This window comes from Amphiprion ocellaris, chromosome 2 (genome assembly GCF_022539595.1).
Source record: "Amphiprion ocellaris isolate individual 3 ecotype Okinawa chromosome 2, ASM2253959v1, whole genome shotgun sequence".
NCBI classification, from domain to species: domain Eukaryota; kingdom Metazoa; phylum Chordata; class Actinopteri; family Pomacentridae; genus Amphiprion; species Amphiprion ocellaris.
The window spans coordinates 28,800,411-28,820,366 of record NC_072767.1 but is presented as its reverse complement, the minus strand read 5'-3'; the positions used below and the strand labels follow the sequence as shown (position 1 = coordinate 28,820,366).

General features: G+C 38.9%; 1 protein-coding gene across 1 annotated transcript; it reads right to left on the bottom strand.

The window, feature by feature from the left end:
• Window positions 1-5,951: 5,951 nt before the first annotated feature.
• scp2b (sterol carrier protein 2b) lies at window positions 5,952-17,807 on the bottom strand. The gene is made up of 5 exons (XM_023281696.3): window positions 17,650-17,807; window positions 16,211-16,301; window positions 11,999-12,128; window positions 11,679-11,758; window positions 5,952-6,615 (listed from the first exon to the last, which is right to left on the bottom strand). The coding sequence occupies exons 1-5, from the start codon at window positions 17,670-17,672 to the stop codon at window positions 6,520-6,522; spliced, it is 420 nt and encodes a 139-aa protein (XP_023137464.2). The 5' UTR covers window positions 17,673-17,807; the 3' UTR covers window positions 5,952-6,519.
• Window positions 17,808-19,956: the final 2,149 nt, after the last annotated feature.

The following is a 19,956-nucleotide window of genomic DNA, read 5'->3' as shown; positions in this document are numbered from 1 at the left end:
TGGTAGGCTTTAACAAAACAATCCACAGATGATGCACCTGTGCTATACAACACATCTAATTGACGTTGCTTTGAAACAATAGCTCCGAGGCAAGGATGTCTCATTTTGTTAAATGCCGGTTGCATTTACACACATTTCTGGTTGGAATATTCAGACAGTTAAACCAGTGCTCCTCAAAAACATAGTTAAACAACACACCCACACACTTTTTTTCTCACCTGGGTTGCTACAATTCATCATTCACTTGTATAAACAATGCAGTAACAGTTAGTTTAAACCACACAAGCAAGACTGTTCACAAACCCTCAACGTAGGGAAAACATTACTCTGGTCCACATTTTTAAAAAATATATTTTACTGATTATTTTACATCTCTACATGGTCTGGCTCTGCTTGACATCTCAGAGGTTTTAATAATTATTCTGCACCTAAAGACCCCTCATATCAGACAATCTGTTGCTGAGTAAAGTCCCATCATCCAGGCTTAAAACCTAAGGTGGACCATATTTTTACCTTTTTACCTTAAACATTGTAGAACAAATTTCCCCTTACTGTTAGAACAACACAGTTGGATTCTCAGCTCCAAAAAACTTTGAAAAAGCCACCTGTACAGATATTTTATCATGTCGTTTTTATTTTGTAATGCTTTATTGCATCTTTTTTGTTGCTTTTATGTTTTATTGCAGCTTTTTTGTAAAGCACCTTGTAACTCCAGTTTTGAGAGGTGCTTTAGGAATAAAGTTTATTATTATCACTATAATTCAATAGCATATTATAGCTTGCACTGTATAGTTTCGAGAACTGTCTGGCAGGTGTTTGTGTTCTGGTTAGCTAACAGAGAGGATAATTTTAGAGTAACACTACACCACATTTAGGACTACTTAATGCAATAACTCATACAGATGAATTGCATAAAGATAAATTCAGTTACAGCCTCTTACTGATATATAACTTAAAGAGAAATATCACATTTTTCTTCATCTAGCTAGCTTAGCCTTCCTGTTAGCAATCACCCTATGTATACACGTATATATATTCGTGAGTATCAACAAGTTGTGGTTTTACAGGACTGTAACATGCTGCTGGTCATGAAAACAGAAAGTAAGCAGCTCTTCCTGTCGTTCCCCTCCGGACGACCACACTGTCTCTGCCCGGATGTCATCATGCCTTGAAGATATCTTGCCATAGATGAAAAAATGCCACCTTCACTTCAACCTCTCCAAGACTGAGCTTCCTGTCATCCCAGCTAGTCCCACTATACAACAAGAAATAAACATCCAGCTTGAATCAACCCAACTGAAATCCACAAAGTCTGCCACAAACTTGGGTGTCATGATCGATGACCAGCCAACCTTCAAGACTCATATGGCCTCTGTTGCTTTGTCATGTCAATTCACCCTGTACAACACCAGGAAGATCAGACCATTCCTGTCTGGACATGTGGCACAGCTCCTGGTGCAGGCTCTTGTAATATCATGCATCGACTACTGCAACTCCTTACTGGCAGGCCTCCCTGCATGCACGGTCAAACCTCTGCAGATGATCCAGAGTGCAGCAGCACATCTGGTTTTCAACCAGCCAAAAACAGCACGTCACTCCACTGTTCAGATCACTTCACTGACTTCCAGTTTCTGCCCACATAAATGGCAAAACTTCAATGAAAGCAGCTCCCTCCTACCTGAACTCCCTCATTCAGGTCTACACTCCTTCCCGCTCACTACGCTCGGTGGACAAAAGGCTCCTGATGCAACCACCACAACAGGGCCGGTTGATAGCTAGAATATTCTCTTCTGTGGTTTCCCGGTGGTGGAAGGAGTTACCAAACTGTTCAATCTGCAGAGTCTCTCTCAGTCTTTAAGAAAAGACTAAAGACCCAACTGTTCACTGAACACTTTTGCACTTGATAGGCAGATTTTGTCAGAATGACAGTGAGATGGATTTCAATCATGGAATGCAAAACAAAAAAAGAAAAAAGTTCTTTTTTTCTTACCCAAACTAGGTATAATAGGAAAAAAAAACTTAAAGACCACATGCTGTTTGTAGACATGGATTCTGTGAAGATTATCTAAAGGTAGAATGCAGTTTTGTGTATGTTGGTAAAACAATAAGCATAAAATCAAGGCATTAAATCTTTTGGATCTGTTACAGTTTGTATTCCAGCAAAAAATGTTTAAATGCTTTCTTCTCAGCTTCGCTCCTTAAATATGACGACTCTATCTAAAGGTATCTCTGTGTATCTTTTTGAAAAATTGTACAGCCAAGAAAATTCTCGTAGGGAAAAAATTGCATAAAGTTTATGTGTTCCTATTTTCTAATCTTCCTTTTCTGGGAAATCTTCCACTAATTTCCTAGAAAGCAGCTGGTATTTAACAGCTGACTTCAATTCAAGGACATTTCAAGGCTGTGTAATTTACTGAAGGGAAATTATTTTTGCAGATGAAGATGAAATGCTTTTCAAAATTCTTCTACAAACTGATGTAACAGAAACTTTAATCTCACATTAAGGGTGATTCACTTCAGGGACATCTACATAATCAGTTCCTTCACCAATGATTCTTACATTTAGCTTTACAGAAATGCTTTTAACAAGTGCATGTGGCCTGTATATACATAAAAAATATCTTGAGATAAATGTCCTTGGTGAAGCTATTTGTGCTATTTTGCAGACATCGACTGCAGACAGGAATGAAGGCTGTGATGAATGCTTGGACTAGGATAGAAGACACTGGGTCTCTTGTGGTCATAGTAAGCCTGATGTGGTTTTGGGAGACTCACTTCCTCATCACATACCTCCTGAGCTGATGTTTTCAGGCTGAGAAAAAGAAACAGACCTGTGTTTCATAGCCTCGATTTCCTCCTGAAACTGGAGAAAACAGACTCCGGTGCATACTCTCGTTATTACTCATCATATCATTTGGCAGGCTGTTGTTCCCTCAGAGGGGCTCCCGTCGATGCTACACGTTTTTAAAAAGTTTCCACTGTTTCAGTGGAACATGTTCAGACGACTTTCTCAAAACAATGACCCTTCCAACAGATTCATTTTATAACAGGTTCTTCTGTTTCCTGTCATCCTCCAGGACACTGCACAGAGCAGCAGGGACCATGTGAGCTATTACACAGATCAGTGGAGAAGCTTTGGACCTCTGATCTCTGTTTTTCTTTTAAGAAAGAAATAAACACAAACTGTACCTACACTGTTGCTCCTGCTTTGCTGAAGCACAGACATTCAGTCAAACACACTCAGCATGATAATGTTGTGTTTATCAATTACAGCTGGGATACTGTTTGCTCTTTTTGCACACAGCGGAGGTCCCATCTGCATTCTTATAAATTAAACCATTTCATCTTTTCCTTGAACAACTTCTTCTTCACTGAGCACAATTCTTTAAAGGGCAACGTTCATTTAAAAGTTTGGACTGTTTGGTAAAACACTGTGCTTGAAAAGTAAAAAGCTGTTTTTGGTCATTGTGGTTATCTTTCTGAGCCCCAAAACACTACAGTAGGTTTGGAAGGTATGTTGTCCTTATTTTAAAAAAATAAAAAAAATAAAAAATGACACCACTATCTGAGCCAGACATTGTAAAAACAGAAACAACTGTCAGATATTCAACTTTCCAATGGTCTCTGAACTACTCATCTGCAATATAGAAAACATAGAAAACATAAGCAAGTCTAAGCTGATGCATATTACGAATTATTTTACTCTGTTCGTCTCAAGTAAAAATATGCCTAAAATAAACAGCTTTCGCTACCTAAATTGTATAAAACTACAAAAAATTCTGTGCTCCTCAGTACAACTATGTGGTTAGAAGTCATGCAAATTTGCATATTTGGGCACTTGAAGAAATGTCCTACATGCTGATTAAATTTTGGGGGGATTTTTTGCATTGAAAAATGAGCCCACAGTGAGTAAAAATGTGACAGGAGCAGAAAATGCCCAGAGAGTCTGACAATTATTAGCAGCTATTAAATATATTCTAATATGGGAGATCCTGTTTTTTTCTGCATTGTTGCATGTGTGGAGATGTGTTTTTTGGTAGTTTTTTTTTTTTGTCTAACTCATCTTTTACTTGCTCCAAACCTTCCTTGGATTTTTGGAAATATGAGAGGTCTGCACTTTGTCAGGAGCTCAGGCCCGAGGAACATCTTATTGAGAAAAACATACAAAAGAGCACATCATGCGGCAGGTAATTATTTCCCAGGAAAGTAATAGTTTGTATAAAAGCTGAATCACTGCTCTGCTGTACTGCATTCTATTAAAGTAGTAAACATTTTATTCAGGTCAGGGTCATAGTGACAACAGAACAAGCAGGGACATCATGGAAGATTACTTAGGGTCTTAATATGACTGATAAAGCAAATTAAATGCTACGCTGGAATCCTACTGATTTAGTTTTGCACTTCTACAAAGTAGGATCAACCATGGTTCTTAAAAACTATAGTCCAAATTGATCCAAACTTGAAGTCCCTGTATGACTCAAGCTCTAATAGTGCTGGATTCTGTGATTACCATCCTGAGGCTCATTTAATTTCTCTACTTTAAGCCTCCTTGTCTTGAAGGTAATGCTGCCTGGGACCCAAAAATTGATCTCAGCACACCACCATGAAGGATGTCACAAGTCTGAAAATGTAACTCAGGGAGAGCGAAGCTTTGAATAAAGATGCATCCACAATTTATGTATTGGAGAAAACTTTTCTGGACCTGATGCATTAAAGAGTCGTGACACAAAACTGGGATATACAAACCATGTCTGAAGCAGGACAGACAAATGTGTGCAGATATTACTTATGTGTATAAAACTGTTTCGTATGTCATATCGCTTTCAAACTTCACACCATGTGGGTTAAATCAAAAATAAAAACATATGGCATGTATATTCTCATCACATCTGCCACATTGTGAATTGAAATATGAGAAAAGACATACTGTAAGTAATGATGAACACTGTTCTGCTCATCAGAACACAAAACACAGCAGTACGCTGGAACAATAGACAGATGATGCAGCTGCGCCACACATCATATTAAACAGATGCCACTTAAAAACAACAGGCCTGAAGCAAAGATGTCTCACTTAATAAAATACCTGCTGCCTCGACTCCTTCACTTCTATTTCTGATGAGAAGGCCATGAGGAGATACGTACATGAAAAGAACCCAGGACGAACATGAAATTGTTGTTACAGGCTGAGAAGCGCTCTCCAGGATTTGTTGAATGGGATTTGTAAAACTGCTGAAATTCCCCTTAAAGTTTAACTTTTTTCCCCCAGTGATTATCAATGCAAGGAAGAAAACATTCCACTTTTGTTTAGAAAAACAGCTTTGATGCCAATCAATCCAGCATTTTTCATTAAATTCGGATGTTCCACTGCAAAATCAAAACACATTACACTAATGAAATCCCATACGCTAACAGCAGCCACTACTGACCAATGAAATAACCCCAGTGTGACTACATAGTAAGACCCAGAAAACTACAAGAGCCAAGCCAAAGCTGCAGTGGAATCTGGGTCAGAGCTACTTAACAGATTTGTCTTTTAGCCATACTCCTCCGTGTACAAAGGAAAAACTACAGCGTGGCAGTCTGGAACCAGGTCGCTGCAGTGTTTCTCCAAAAGGGGAGCAAAAGCTGAGCCAAGTGCTGTCGCCTCTGAACAGAGAGCCATGCAAACAACCTCAAACGGGACCCCTGAACTGCGCAGGAGACTTTAATGCGTGTTCTTTTACACGGAATAAACACTGATGCTTGGCCAGTATTTCCATTTCAACATCTATAAACTTAACATTACCATGTGATCACAGAAAAGCCTTCCTCTTAAAAAGAACAGCATGTTGTTGAGTCTCGTTTTAAATCCCCTTTCACAGATAAACAGTTCTGAAGTCACTGGCGGCAGTCACGGCTGTGTGCTCACATACAAGTATAGCTTAAGAAATGCAGACCCAAGCCAAGACCACCCTGCAAAGACAAATTTATTTAGTAGAAATCTTTTAGAGTTTTATACAATAATTATAGCAGAAAATGACAACCCCGTCCATTAAAACATTGGGCAGCCACAGTGAAAAACATTTCTATCTGCTGACTATGTTTCTGAGGCGAGGAGGCACTTAGACTGTTGCGTCCATGATTGTGGAAAATGACAGCCATCTGCTCTACTCAAAACATTTCCAGACATAATACATTTAAAGATTTCATTAGCATGGAAGGTTATTGAAAACTGGACATAACCTGAATTAGTATCACAAAGTAGGGAGCACCTGTGTCTACTCAGGAGAAGGCCTGCACACAGGGACTCGATTAGAGAATTAATTATCTGTCCATCTATCATATTCTCCAGTTAGATTGGTGGGGCTGCTGACTCCTGGTCAGTCTGTGACGTCGCTAAGAGGAAAAGTGGTTCAGTCCAGTGATGACAGTTTCTTACGGACCTTTATCTGAAATCAGGCTTGCTGTTAAATACTTTGTGGTTTTTACTCTATTCAGTGTTGAGAAGTGCAGCTACAGCGAGTGTCGGCATCCCGTCTACAGCTTGGCTTTGCCCGGCTGCAGCTGCAGGCTTTGAAGCTTCATGGCCAGACCCATGTTTCCTGTGATCTTCAGTTTGCCCTGGAAAAACGCCTGTGAATCAGAAAGAGTTGGGGAGGGGGTGGAAAAAATTTTTTGAAATCATCATCCAGACAGTTCTCAATCTGAAGCGCACTTCATTCTGTGTTGGAGAGAACTACATGCTGCTGGTTTTAAGAGTTACCGTGAGAGATTAACTCAACCCAGGGGAAAGTGGGGCAACAGCGACAACGGCTTATGAAATGTCAGGAAACTGCGTGGCACACAGACGCAGAATGGGGAAATGAATGCTGGTGGACTGGAGTGAACTGAAAAGGTAAATCAGACAATGGATGCAATCATTTGACCACACAGACAGAGCAGAAGTACTTAGAATATTTGCTCTGTGCTAAGAAGGAAAAGCTTTAATATCGGAAACAGGCAAAATAAATTGATGTATTCTGCCTTTGTATTAAAAACATGGTCCTGCTTTCTAAATGATGGTCGGACAAAACAGCATAAAACTTTCGATTGTGTTGTTGTAACAACCACTGCTATCATTCTTGACACAAACACAGCACAGTGGCAGCTTTTCTGGGGACTTTTGGGACAATCATTGCAGATCACTGTTGACTGAAGGCAGAGAGGTGTGTCAACACATCAGTCAGATAGAACAAATGTTCTGAGCAATGATTCACTGCTTTTGCCCAGAACAGTTTGTCTGTATTCTTCTCAAGCTTCTGCACACAGCATGAAAAATGCGAGGAAGCTGAGAAGTCAAATGTGAAAATACTGCAGAAAGACACAAAGTCTGTAATGCCTCATTTTAGCCTTTTTTCAATGTGTGACCAGGACTTTCCATTGCCTTCAAATTTCTTTCTGATTGATCATTTCACATCATAATATTGCATAAATCAGGGCAGAGCTGTTGTTTCTAAGTCACATGTATGGTGAGCTTGTGAGACAGCATTATTGTTAGAAAATCAGTGCTTAAGTGGTGTGGAAACAGAGCTTGGAAATGACTTGTGTCTGCTAATTAAAATGTACAACAGCATTTTAGCCACCACTTCTTACTTGTTCCATTGTCTGACAAGAGAAACAGAAAAACATGTAAATGAGAACAGCTTTATTGGTAATTAGGCTGTATTAAAATGCAGTGCCAAGACAATTTAGAATCGGCAGAGGTAGCTCCAAAAAAGTATATAAGCCTGGTGGACTGTGGCAAGCAGCAAACAGTAGATTATGCAAAGTTGGAGCTTGACGACTTTAGGTTAGTTAGTTGTGAGGCAGCACTAGGGTCAAATCCCTACTTGCTTGTAAAGCTCAGGGGCCATATAGTTATGGAGGGGCTTGAGGAGGGTAGAAGTAAATGTCTTCATTACTTAACAGCTTCTACTATAAACGTCCAAGTTTAAAACAAAAACACAATAAAAATGGATATTCATCATATAGGATCTTGAAATCTTGCCCCATTCAGGAGGAAGACTCTTCCTGTGTCTGTGATTGAAAATTCTGACTGCAGGCTTCAGACTGACTTGTTCACTGGTAGCACCGATCAACTTTCTTATTTGGTCGTACCTCCCACCTTGTTACAGGCAAAACACATCGCTTGCTGAACATTTTCTTATGGATAGACACTACAATTTACCAGTGTTCCCTAAACATCCCACATTCCTGGCTGCAGTAGCTGCTGCTTGGCAGCTGCGGTGCTCAGACAGGTGGGTAACAAAAAAAATGATTTTGAAAAGAGTTAACTGGCTTGTAAAACTAGGCACCCTTCCAGTTAATGGGGGGCTTGAGGAATGGCAGTAGAAAGTATTTATATTTTCACAGCTTTTATTTTACACCTTCAAGTTTTGTAACATACAAAACGCAATCAAATGGGTTTTCACCATATGGGACCTTCTGAGGTTCGAACTATGTGTAGTCTTCAGAACAGACATGCTAATGATTCCTGCTGTCGCTCCAGTATATTTAGGATGTCTTGTTGTATTGTGGAACTTGTCATCAACTGCCCTATTTTTCTGACTGTCAACACACCCAATGAAAAGACCAGATCAATTTGTTTCAGTACTTTCCAACTTCCCTCACCTGCTTGTGGCTCTCAAGTCTAAGGTGTTCCTAAAGTAAAAGCTAGTAAAAACTTCATTGTTTTCTTAGATGTCCACTAATTTCTTACAACAGATAGTCACATAAACAGTGCAGCAGCTGTTTTCTGGTGAGTTATTACAGATGGTGGATTGGTGCAGGGAGTCCCTTGTGTTTCCTCGCTGCTTTCAGGTGAGCCATTTAGAACATGCAGCTGCCTTGCACGCCTGCAGATTTATTTACCTTTTGCTTTTGCTAACTCTATAATGTCTCAGAATTGTATTATATTACAGCCAAATTCCTAATAAAGCTGTTGGCATTTACATATTTTTTCTTTCAGTGGTCAGAAAACAGAACAAGTATGAAGTCGTGACTGGAACGTAGCTAATTAGAACTACATGTTGAAAAACATCCTACACAAGTTAAAGACGACGGCTGTGCTGTGCATTTAGCTATATTTTCAGAGAATTTGAAGTTTATGGCATAGTCAGAAGAATTACACAATATGGAGGAAAGGAGTTGCTTTAGATACTCTGTGCTCATAAAATATATATGTGTCTATGCTGAACGTTCTTTAAAATACAGCCTGAACTTTTCCCACTTTGGGCTCAACAGAAACTTGTATTTCCCCTGGAGTTGCACCACTGACTAAATGACAGGCCCTCTATTGCATGTATTTTTACAATTTTGGAGTTTCCAGTTGAAACCTAAAGTCTGGCACTTTAATGTGTCAACATCCGCTTATATTTCATACTGTGCTGCAAAATATAAAGTGCAGTTTACCAAAATAATCAAGATAATATGAACCTTAATGAAATGCTCATCTTACTTATTAGAGGAAAATCATTGTTAATCAGTAAAACAGTCATAAGTGGCAGCTATTGCAGTTGTCAGGACTGGTCAAACGGGTAAATCAGCCTAAATGTTTGTAGTATGAGCCTGGTTTAGGAGAAATCTCCTCAGTTTCATCACTTAATGTTTCAACGGACAAGTTAGAAAATATTCACTGTTGCCTTTCTTTCTCACATAAGTTATTATGTTTCTAATTATGAGACAAAACTCCATGTAACTGCCAGGTAGCTCTCTTTTCTACACAGTGTTATTCACCCAGCAACAACTTTATGGTCTGTGGACAGTAAATTGGCACAAATAGTCAATAATGACAGAGAACAGTGTTTAATCTTCGAGTCACCCTGACACCAGTGAAATATCCTGTTTGTACCAGATCTGACTGGCAAACAAATCTGTCCCACTTATTAAGTGAGCCTTTGGCCAGGACATGCAGGCTGAGGTGGGGTTAAGTAAACTGCAGTAAATGTAACTGAAACAGTGCATACACTAATATTACACTGACGCCATACAAAAAAAAACACGCTGGTTAGGGTCTGCGTCACTCCAAAAGTAAGTCAACATTAGTTAGAGAGAAACTTGATGTTTCTGCTGCTTTAGGCATCTGAACTCGAAATAAAAACTTGACAATGAGGCAAAGCTAGTTTTTCTTTCCCATCCACACATTTGTATGAAAACTAATGTTTAGAATTTTATACAAAGAGATATTTTTAATGATTGTGCAGATGTACAACAGTAAGTTAGCAGAGGAAAAATACGTCCAGGAAACAAGTGCAATAAAGTCTAGCAGCCCTATTGATGCAATATTAACAGCAGGTAATACATTCAAGAGAAGTTAACTTTGCAGGCTTCAGTTTGGATTTTTTTAAAATTACTGTTAAGCCTTTGTAAGTGAAGTACGTTTGGAGTCAGATGGTCATTTACACATTGATTATTTATTTTAAAATAAATAATCAAAAAAATAAAATTTTAGTTTTCTCAATTACTATGGCATAGTAATTGAGTCATACTGTACATAAGATATTTTTGCATTTTCTCTACTTCTAGCCATGGTTGTGCCATTTGCATAGAAGTGCAGGACTTGATATTGAAGTTAAAAAGGACTCCACAGTGAGTGAAAATGCAACATGAGGATAAAAGCCCCATAAACTGCTTTGAGTTCAGAGGATTAATAAACTAAGAGAAAAGATACCGACAAACCGCTAGAAGCAACAAACTAAACTTTCACACCTGTTAATGTTTCATGAAAACCTGGAAAACACTGATGATTAATGAGTCTTATCAATCTGACCTGTTACCTGCTTTGTCATCATCACAATAAAGCTTTATGTTCATGGACATTTCACTTTGTAACACGTGAAATTGTAGGTGAACTGAATGAGAAAGATGCTTTGTGATTAGACATTCAAACGGTGTTTTTGCTTCCTTTGATGTTTTGAACCAATATTGGTACTGAAACATGGGGGAAAAAAGCCTTTTCTGAGTCACTTCACGCAACACGAAGTATATAACTTGTGTTTCTAGGTCCGATGTAGTAAGAATGCCATCATGAAATTTAGGGGAAAATGACCAGACTGCTCATCAAGATATGAATTTGACATTTAGTGGTTGTCAGAGTAACATAAAGGAGAGCATGTGTGAAAATGGCTACAGTCTTGCTGCAGGATGAAGATCTAGTCTGTGAAATTAGAGGAACAGACAAAACGTGTGTGCACACCTCTGAATTCATCCTGTGGCCATCATCAGTACAGGAAAGTTTCACTGATAAGCAGTAATGGTCTGAATTACTTCAGCAATGATTCATTTCTGGACTGTCTTCGTATTCTTTGGCGCATTCTAATCCAGCCTTTTGCCGCTAAGAGGTTTGCGTGGTGGAACACGGCCTCTGCAATTCAGCTGTCCAACTGTAATACTTTCCCACCCGCACTCTCAGCATTGATGTAAATGACTATTGTTTTCGGGCTCCTCTTCACAGCTCGAAGGCTATTTCTGTCATCGGTTGCAGCTGGTTTCTGCAGGCGACATGTCCTGTATTTGTTTTGAAGTCCACTGTTAGTGTATGTTTTTGGAAAAAGTAACCTCTGATGGTTCTGCAATCTCAACAGCAGAAAAGACCAAAATAAAAATGGCAAATGGCCAGCACTTAAAGCATATAGTACTGCACAATTTTGCCTCAACCCATGCTATGACAGAATACTCACAGTCTGTGGATTCATCTTCCCCGTCATCATGGCCAACAGATCTGTATCTGACATGGAAATGGTGCAATCTGCTTTCTTATCTGCAGAGATAAAAGGAGCAAGGCTTGATCCAAAAACAGGAACTTACAGCTGAGAGATATTTATTCACCGATTTGATATATTGAAGGGAATGAAGGGGCGAGGGGACAAAAGTCTAACACATTTACATGCAGATAAACCAAAAAACAGTCTGCGCAGCCTTGAATCGAACTTTAAACTGCATCTCCACCCATGTAGGTTTCACTGTGATATGAGACGACAGAAAGCTTCACTTTTCTCACCGGTGTCGTTGTGAACGCAGCCTTTTCCATTTTTTACATCCACAAACCAAGTCGCCTCCTGTCCATTGGGGCCATCCTTCACTTTAAAGGCAAACACTCCTCCAATCTTCTTCACAAACTGCTCCCCATCCTGTACCAAGAGATTTTGCGTACAGTGAACCAAAAACATCTCTATTGCATGTGAACTAAAATGACTTATAGAAATAGCGGTTTCATAAATTTTGTGCAGTAACTGTTTCTTTATAAAGCTGTCCAGAAACAAGCAATTACTTCATATGGAACAGTTTCCACTGAATATATTTACTCATGTCACACTCGGCACATTTCAGCTTTGCAGGCAAAATATAATTACTACCAGGGAGCCAGAGGTTCAGAGAGCATGTGAATGGGAAATCTTGAGCCTCAGTAATGTCAGAAAACTAACATATAGTGAATAAAGCTCATTTTAATATATATTTCTGACCTTTATTATTATTTTTATGAGTCTGTTAAGTTCTGACCTTCCATGTCATTAATAACCGGAGATACATGGAGCCAGAAGTGTGAATTATCTGTGGGCCACATCTAACCAATGTTTTATTAGTTTAAATGTATATTTCTGTTGAATGTGCACCATGAATAAAGTCACATAAAATGATGATTATGAGGCCTGATCTGATTAAATAAGGAGGGACTTTATAGATGATTGCACAACAGTTTAGCACATTTTTTCCCAGTTATCATTGAAGATGTTGGAGTTGTACATCCTTGGCATTTCTATGATTTTTGAGCAGAATGCATCACATTGCACGGCACACACACAGGACACACATTCCTGAAGCCTTTTCCCGAAAGCAGGTTTGACAAGCTCTTACTCTAAACATTTTATGATGACAGATTTTTCTAGCAGAGTTTCCATTTTAATTCAGTGGAGCTAAAAATATGAATATGTCCCAGTGTGGATTCTGACATTTATCCTATAAAACAGAGATGGAGAAAGGGGTCAAGCTTCCTATTTGAAAATATTGCTTAACAACATTTACTAACTACAGTTCAACAGATATTTTTACAAATAAGAGTCTATACAGCTTATATTCAAAAACTACATTATGGTGGAAATCTTTGTAAGAAGTAAGACAACAATTAGAGTGAAACAACACCTGTCGTTCTAACAATTAGTAAAGAGGAGAAAAGCAGTGTGAATCGTATTTTCAATGAAAAAGGACAAAGCTCACACCCCGAAGTGTGTTCAGAGGTCAAAAATTAGCATTCACTGATCAGTGTGTCTGAAGTTTCATATGAATTTGTGTTATGTGATGATTACAGACATAAGTTTTTCAGTGCAGTGGTGTCAGTAGTGGTCACAGATTTATCACTGTATAGATTTTATTTCAAGCTAAGGATGAATCCACACTGTCCAGAGGTTAGAAGTTGCTGTTTCAGTCTATACACTGATGACAGACTGATCATAAAGCACTCATGATAAAGACAGTTCTTGGGCACTGAACATATATCTGTTTTGATGTTTTTAGAGATGTAAACATCTTCAAACTAATAAGTTTTGATACGTGTTTTCATATCAAATGACAAAATTAAATGGCGTGTCGGACAGTTCCTTCAACAGGAGGGGAGGCGTCGGAGAAAAACATTTGTTGTCCACCACGTGCCAGCTACCAGGTTAGCTCCAAGTTTTAAGTTAAGTCTCTCTGGAGTAGAAAACCCAGGGTCTGCTTTATCTAAAGGTTAACAGACTCAGAATTCTCACTCAACCTGCTTTCTGGAAGGAGGACCTGCTGATAGTAGTGGTAACATGTCAAGGGAATCAAATGACTTTTGAGGAATACACTTAACAGACAATATGTTTTGGTGAGAAAAACAATGGAAACAGGAACTTTATTTACAAAAACTTCTAAGAGGGCACCTTTAAATCAAACAGGAATCATGTTGTTAGTTAGTAGTCTTCCTCTGACTGCTTATTTTATGTTACTATAGACATACAAGCGTTAGAGCAGAACACTGTAAATGTACATCTGAATATTGATCAAATAAAAAAAGGAAGGCAGAAAGCGGTTTGGAGGATCACCCTAAATCTGGCCAAAAATTGCGATTTTAATAGAAACCGAAAATCTATTCCCCTCTAAATACTGAACTAATATGAAAATACAAAAGTGGGACAACAGATTCTCTCAGATAAGATAACGATAAGCTCCACAGCTAAAACTGTAAGTCTGTTTGTCTGATCAGTTTCCTCAGATATTACACTAAACCGTGTCTCTAAGTTGCCTGACTGGACCCCTGCTGCTATTTTCTCGGTGACGACAAATCTCATTCATTACACAGACAGCACTGCTGCAGAGCTTGAGATAAAACTGGTCTGATTGAGGTCACATTAAGGTAACGTCTGAAAAACACAGAGTTTTAGAGATAACCATTTGTCTGATTGAGTCAACATAAGCTTGAAATTATTTTTATGCTATGAAATGACTGAGTTTATGAACTGTTCCAAATGTGCCACCATGAGGCTAATAGAAGCTGTAAGACACAGGCCAGTGCATGACTGGATTGAGCCACAAACTGTGAACCCTCTGAACCGCAAAACCCACCAGCATGTTTTAAACGGATATCTTTTTGCTTTGTTTTTTGAAATAAAAAAGCCCCTACCATTTTCAACTTGCCAAAGGTCTTCGAACTTTAACCACATATTAGCTTAAAACTGTGACATTTCAAAATTTGCAGTAAACAGATTCTGTAAAAAACAAAAGAAAAAACTCTACACTTGGCACAACCTTGAAGCCATTAGTGACTCAGATACAACCAACAGTCAGTTTCAGCTGAACTGGAATGAACTGCAGGCTGTGTTTACATGTAGCTGATAAGAGAGAAGAGAGATAAGTAAAGGATAAGATAAAAATCTCAGTATTAAAATGTTTATGGTATGCAGAGCCATACCATAAACCATTTTTCTCAGCACTGGCAACACTTCTGGACACTTGGAAAACTGTTGTATATGTTGATTATTATTACTTTAATTTCTGTAAAATAATCAAAGAAATTCAATGTATTTTTTTCTCTTTTAGATTTATGCAATTCTAACTGTGTCATACTGCACAGAAGGCATTTTAGAGTTATCTTCTGGCCTTGATTGTTCCCTATAGGTGAAGGAAGTTACACTGCAGTGCAAAAGTGGGTAAAAGTGCCACAAGAGCAAAAACACCCAGAGACTGCTTACCGTTTAGGAAGTTAAAAAGCAAAGTCCAGGCTGAACTTTTCACTAAGCTACTACTTAGGATTTCTCAAAAAAAAAAAAAAAATAAATAAATTAAAAAAAAAAATATATATATATATATATATATATATATATATATAAAAAAAAAAATATATATATATATATATATATATATATATATTTAAGTTAATGCATAATTTTAGATGTTTTATGAGACATAAGGCAAATATTTAGCTAAAAAACAGGCATTTTGAAGGACGATTTTAAACTAGTCAGGACTTAAAATCAAAATTTTTGAGACACTGAAGCAAGCTTTCGTGTCTGGGTGTGTTCTGTGAAGGTTAAGAGACGGCAACTCACTGCTGCATCTCAGTATTATTTAGCCAATAGTAGTTGTGTTACATCCTCATATGTAGTAGCAAAGTTCTCACAGTTCTGTGATAGAACCCATTTTTAACTAACATTACCAAATGTTGGTCACAACTGTCCTGTTATCTACTCACAGCACAAATTAATTTTGAATTATTTAATCAATTTTTCACTGACAGACATTATTTCTTCCCTATCCCTGTGCGTTTCTGATCTCTTAGATGCCCTGCAGGGTCGTAATATATAAAGCTGTGGTGCATCATATGAATACACATTTACAACCTCTGGATTGAGTTTGGCTGCTCTTCCTTTAGGTCCGTCATGAACAAGTTTTGTCTTTCGGGTGAGTATAAAAACTCCATTACAAAACAGAACGAAATGTTACTGAAGTTCATATATAAACATTTTTTTCCCCAAATCTAGTTTCTGCCTCCGCTAGGGTCACAAACCTGCAAGCTATTCTTCAAGAAAAATTAAAGACACTCATGTGTGTACCAAAAATGTATCAAACCACAACACTGCACTTCATATTTAAACAAAAACTGAAATTACAGCATCAGAGAATACATGATAAAAAAGGTGAGGTGACTAGTCTGTGATTGGCAATTTTGTCCTCTTTTGTAAGTCACATATTTCACCTCCTGAAGCTTCTTGTTGATTTCCTGGAACACAGCGTGGGCCTTGAACCCCTCCAGTCCATCGCTAGCACTGGTGTCAGTGGCTTGAATCCTTGATGTGGTGGAGGCAGATGGAAGAGAATAAGAAAGTAAGATTAGCAATGAAAGAAATTTATCACAGAAAAGTACAGGTAAAACAACCCGTGACGAAACATCTGTCTCTGTAGTTATTGTGTTAGAGGAACCACATCGCTGGAGCTCAGTGTGTACATTCCATTTATGCCATGTGATTAACCACACACTAGCCTCCAACCTTAAGGTGACCAATTACACAAAACTAATTCTGTTATCACTTCCACAAATGGAACGAAGTGCATCAGGGCTGTGACCTCCATATTTGACACTTTCACTGTGTGGTGCACAGACAAAATCATCACAGAGTTTTCCAGTTGACTTCAAGAGTCGGATCTTCAATTGAAGGATCAGTTTTCAACAAGTTATACGTTCAATGAATGTAGCACATGATGCAGACACTAAGTCCAATCCAATGCAATCCTGGAGGGTATTATCCCTTGTTAATTTACACATATTCCCACTTTAAACATCATAAAATGTGATTCTTCTCCTCACAGTTTCTGTTGTGTAAAGCAATTATAATTTAGTGTGGTGGCAAACACCTACATCACTGAGTATGTGTGTGTCTGGATCTAAACCAACATCTCAGCAGACGACTCCTCATTTCCTGTCAAACACAGCAGTATTTCTTACAATTAACTTAAAAATAAGAGTTTATTTCCTCCTTGTGTGTTTCCCATCAGGCCAGATGGTTGGTCCTGTTAAAAAAAAAAAGAACTCACTTCCCTGGATCTCTACAGCAGAGGTAGGGAGTAAAAGACAGAACCGTTACAGTAATGGGAAAGATTGAAAGGAACCTGAATCATCTTTTATTCTACACCTTCCAGTCCAAGATAACATGTTAAATTGTCTTGTTTCTGTCCCTGACCCGAAGATATTTAGTTTACTGTCACAGAGGGGGATACAAATCAGCAAATATTCAAATTGTAAAATCATGGAATCAGAAAATTTTGACTTTAAACCAATAAATCAAAATACCGAGCCGACTGATGTCATCTCTGTATGAAGAAGCTGCCGGTTTGTCTCCATCTTAGAGCACCTGTTAGCAGCAGTGTCTGAGGAGAAACTGCACTGTGAGATCCACGAACAGCTTCTGTGGACAACAGCGGTACCGTCTGCAGAGTGTGGCATCGCATTATCACGGAAACAGTCGAAACTACATAATTATGCGCTAATTATGTTGGAGGGTTAGCACGCTAACTGAAGCCCTGCTGCCGTCTGTTTGACATTTAACCTAATTCCTAGCCAACGGTGCAGCCCGGCATAACGAGGTGAAATATTAGAAAATTGCCATAATTAAGCCGTACAGGTTTTAAAATGATTACCTTGGTGTCTGTATTTCAGGCATTTTGCTGTGAATGCAGGCGGACAGAGAGCACAGGTTAAGCAGAGCAGCAGATGTAGCCTTGACTGCTGTTAGCTAACTTCTCTTCCTTGTTTCTTCCTTCTTTCCGGGGTCTTCAGACTCGACGTGTTGATGTCAGATAGCCCAGCCCAGAATAACTGATTGCACTGCCTCAAATTTGTGCCAGCATAACCTGAAAAACAGTCTCACTTTGTTATGTTGTGCACTATGAAACTAACTTCTGTCCTTGGTTTAAAGGATGTCTTTAAAGGACCGTGATTTAGCCATACAAACAGTGCAGCTAAATACCAGTTTTAACCATTTACTATGGCAAACAGCTAGCTATTCTGCAAACCATGCTGTTGAGTTTTGGATCAGGGCTGAGCAATTCAGTGAAATATTATTAAAATCACAACATGAGCAATATCCACATTGCAAGAGCTGGAGTTTTTTTTTTCTTTTGGTAAAGGTAAAATCTGTTACAACATATTCCATTAAAGACCTCCTCCATTGAAAATCAAGGTTTTTTGTGTGTTTTTTTGTTACTTGCTACTGTGTGCGTTTTTATTTATTTATTATTATTATTTTTTAGATGTGCTCAAAGGCACATCTTGGACAAAATAAGCTGTCAGCACCATGGTTGATTATTTCTACTCTCAGGCTGCAGTGTACCAGTAGCAAGTTTCAGAAAACACAGAGGTTTCATACATTACAAATTTATAGAGCCACTCCTGTCAGCTTGCAGTGTTAGGCTTTATGTGCCATTATTCCTCCACAGAATCAGCTTTCGGTTTGAACATGCATGGCTGAATTACTGCACTATTATATGCCATCCTGTAGCACAGAGTAGTTTTACAGTGTTTGAGCAGAGTAATAGGGGAGCTGGTGTGCTCGAGCTGCACTGAGTGGGGAGAGGTGGATTGAAAGAGAGGCGGTGATTTCATAGAGCACATTCTAGAGGAAGCAGCAGTGCAGAGTTACATCTAAGACATTTTAAGGCATAAAGGGACTGTTTTTCACATTTCATTTACAAAACTGAGTTTCTACAGGTTCACACAACTAGAGATGGACTTCAGATTTGGTCCTTGAGACATTAGGGAACATGCTTGTTTGGTATAGTCCTGGGACATCTGCAGAAAGAGTTTGACTCATTTCAATAATCACATCACTCAGTGTCACTCTTGTGTGTATATTGATAGGCATTACAAATAAAACATTAAAAAACCTGGAGAATCCCACAAGTGTCCAGTGCTTCATTATTTTGGTTGAAAATATACATATAAAATATGTTTTGTTACTAGGCTACTTACATTTCCCACAGTGAAATTTCAAGTTTTGCAGAGAATTTGGACCTTGCAATGAAGCAGCTTTGCTTTTTTTGTTGGTGAATAATCCATTTTAATGACAGACTATGCTCCCTGCATGCCAATGTTCCACCAAAACAATTCCCAGCATTGTTATTTTGAGGTGACACTATTCCTGTATCCTTCGCTTAGTGTCACTAAGGACAGTTGTGACTGGTTTAAAGAAATAGCCAAAAGACAGAACTTTTTTTCTCCTTACAGCAGAATGACAATGGGATGCAGCCAAACAATTTTGTGCTTCAGAAAGCCTGAAACTGTCATGTTTTACTTGAAGATATTATCTTTAATCCCTGAATCTATAATTCAAAACATACACAGACTGACTGTCAAAGACAGTCAGGTGTCCTACAGGAACTGAGTGACACACCGAGCAAAGATACTACATGTATATAGTGATTATACAGATTGCAGATCAACAGCCACTCCATCCAGTTAACAGTGATGGGTGCACTGGTGACCCGTGGATGTCAGACAATAAGACAGCAGCATAAATGGCAATTTAAAGCCTGCAGCTGCCTATACACTGCAGACTCTGCAAAGAGGGCGGGTCAACAGGTGACACTGTGTTTAATGTACACAGAATGAGAGGAAGAAAACATCGGAAAATCTCATCAGCCTAATGGAACGGTGAACTATCATCCCGGCTGCTTTTGCAGAGCCGAGCAGGGAGGCTGACTGGGTTGGTAGGTGGGTTAGCTTCGGATGGTGGCAGAAGCTGTCGAGTGGGGGAGGGCTCAAGGCCAACTCCCCCTGGCTCCCTCACTCATCACACAAACACAGGCTCAGCACAAGCTGTGGGAAGAGTGGCAGCGCCATCCTGCTGGTGGCGCAGTTCAGTGACCACACAGCCACTGGCCAGGAAAACACTGCACTCTGCTGGCCAGATCAAGACAATAACATGATGGAAAACGAACAGTTTAGCC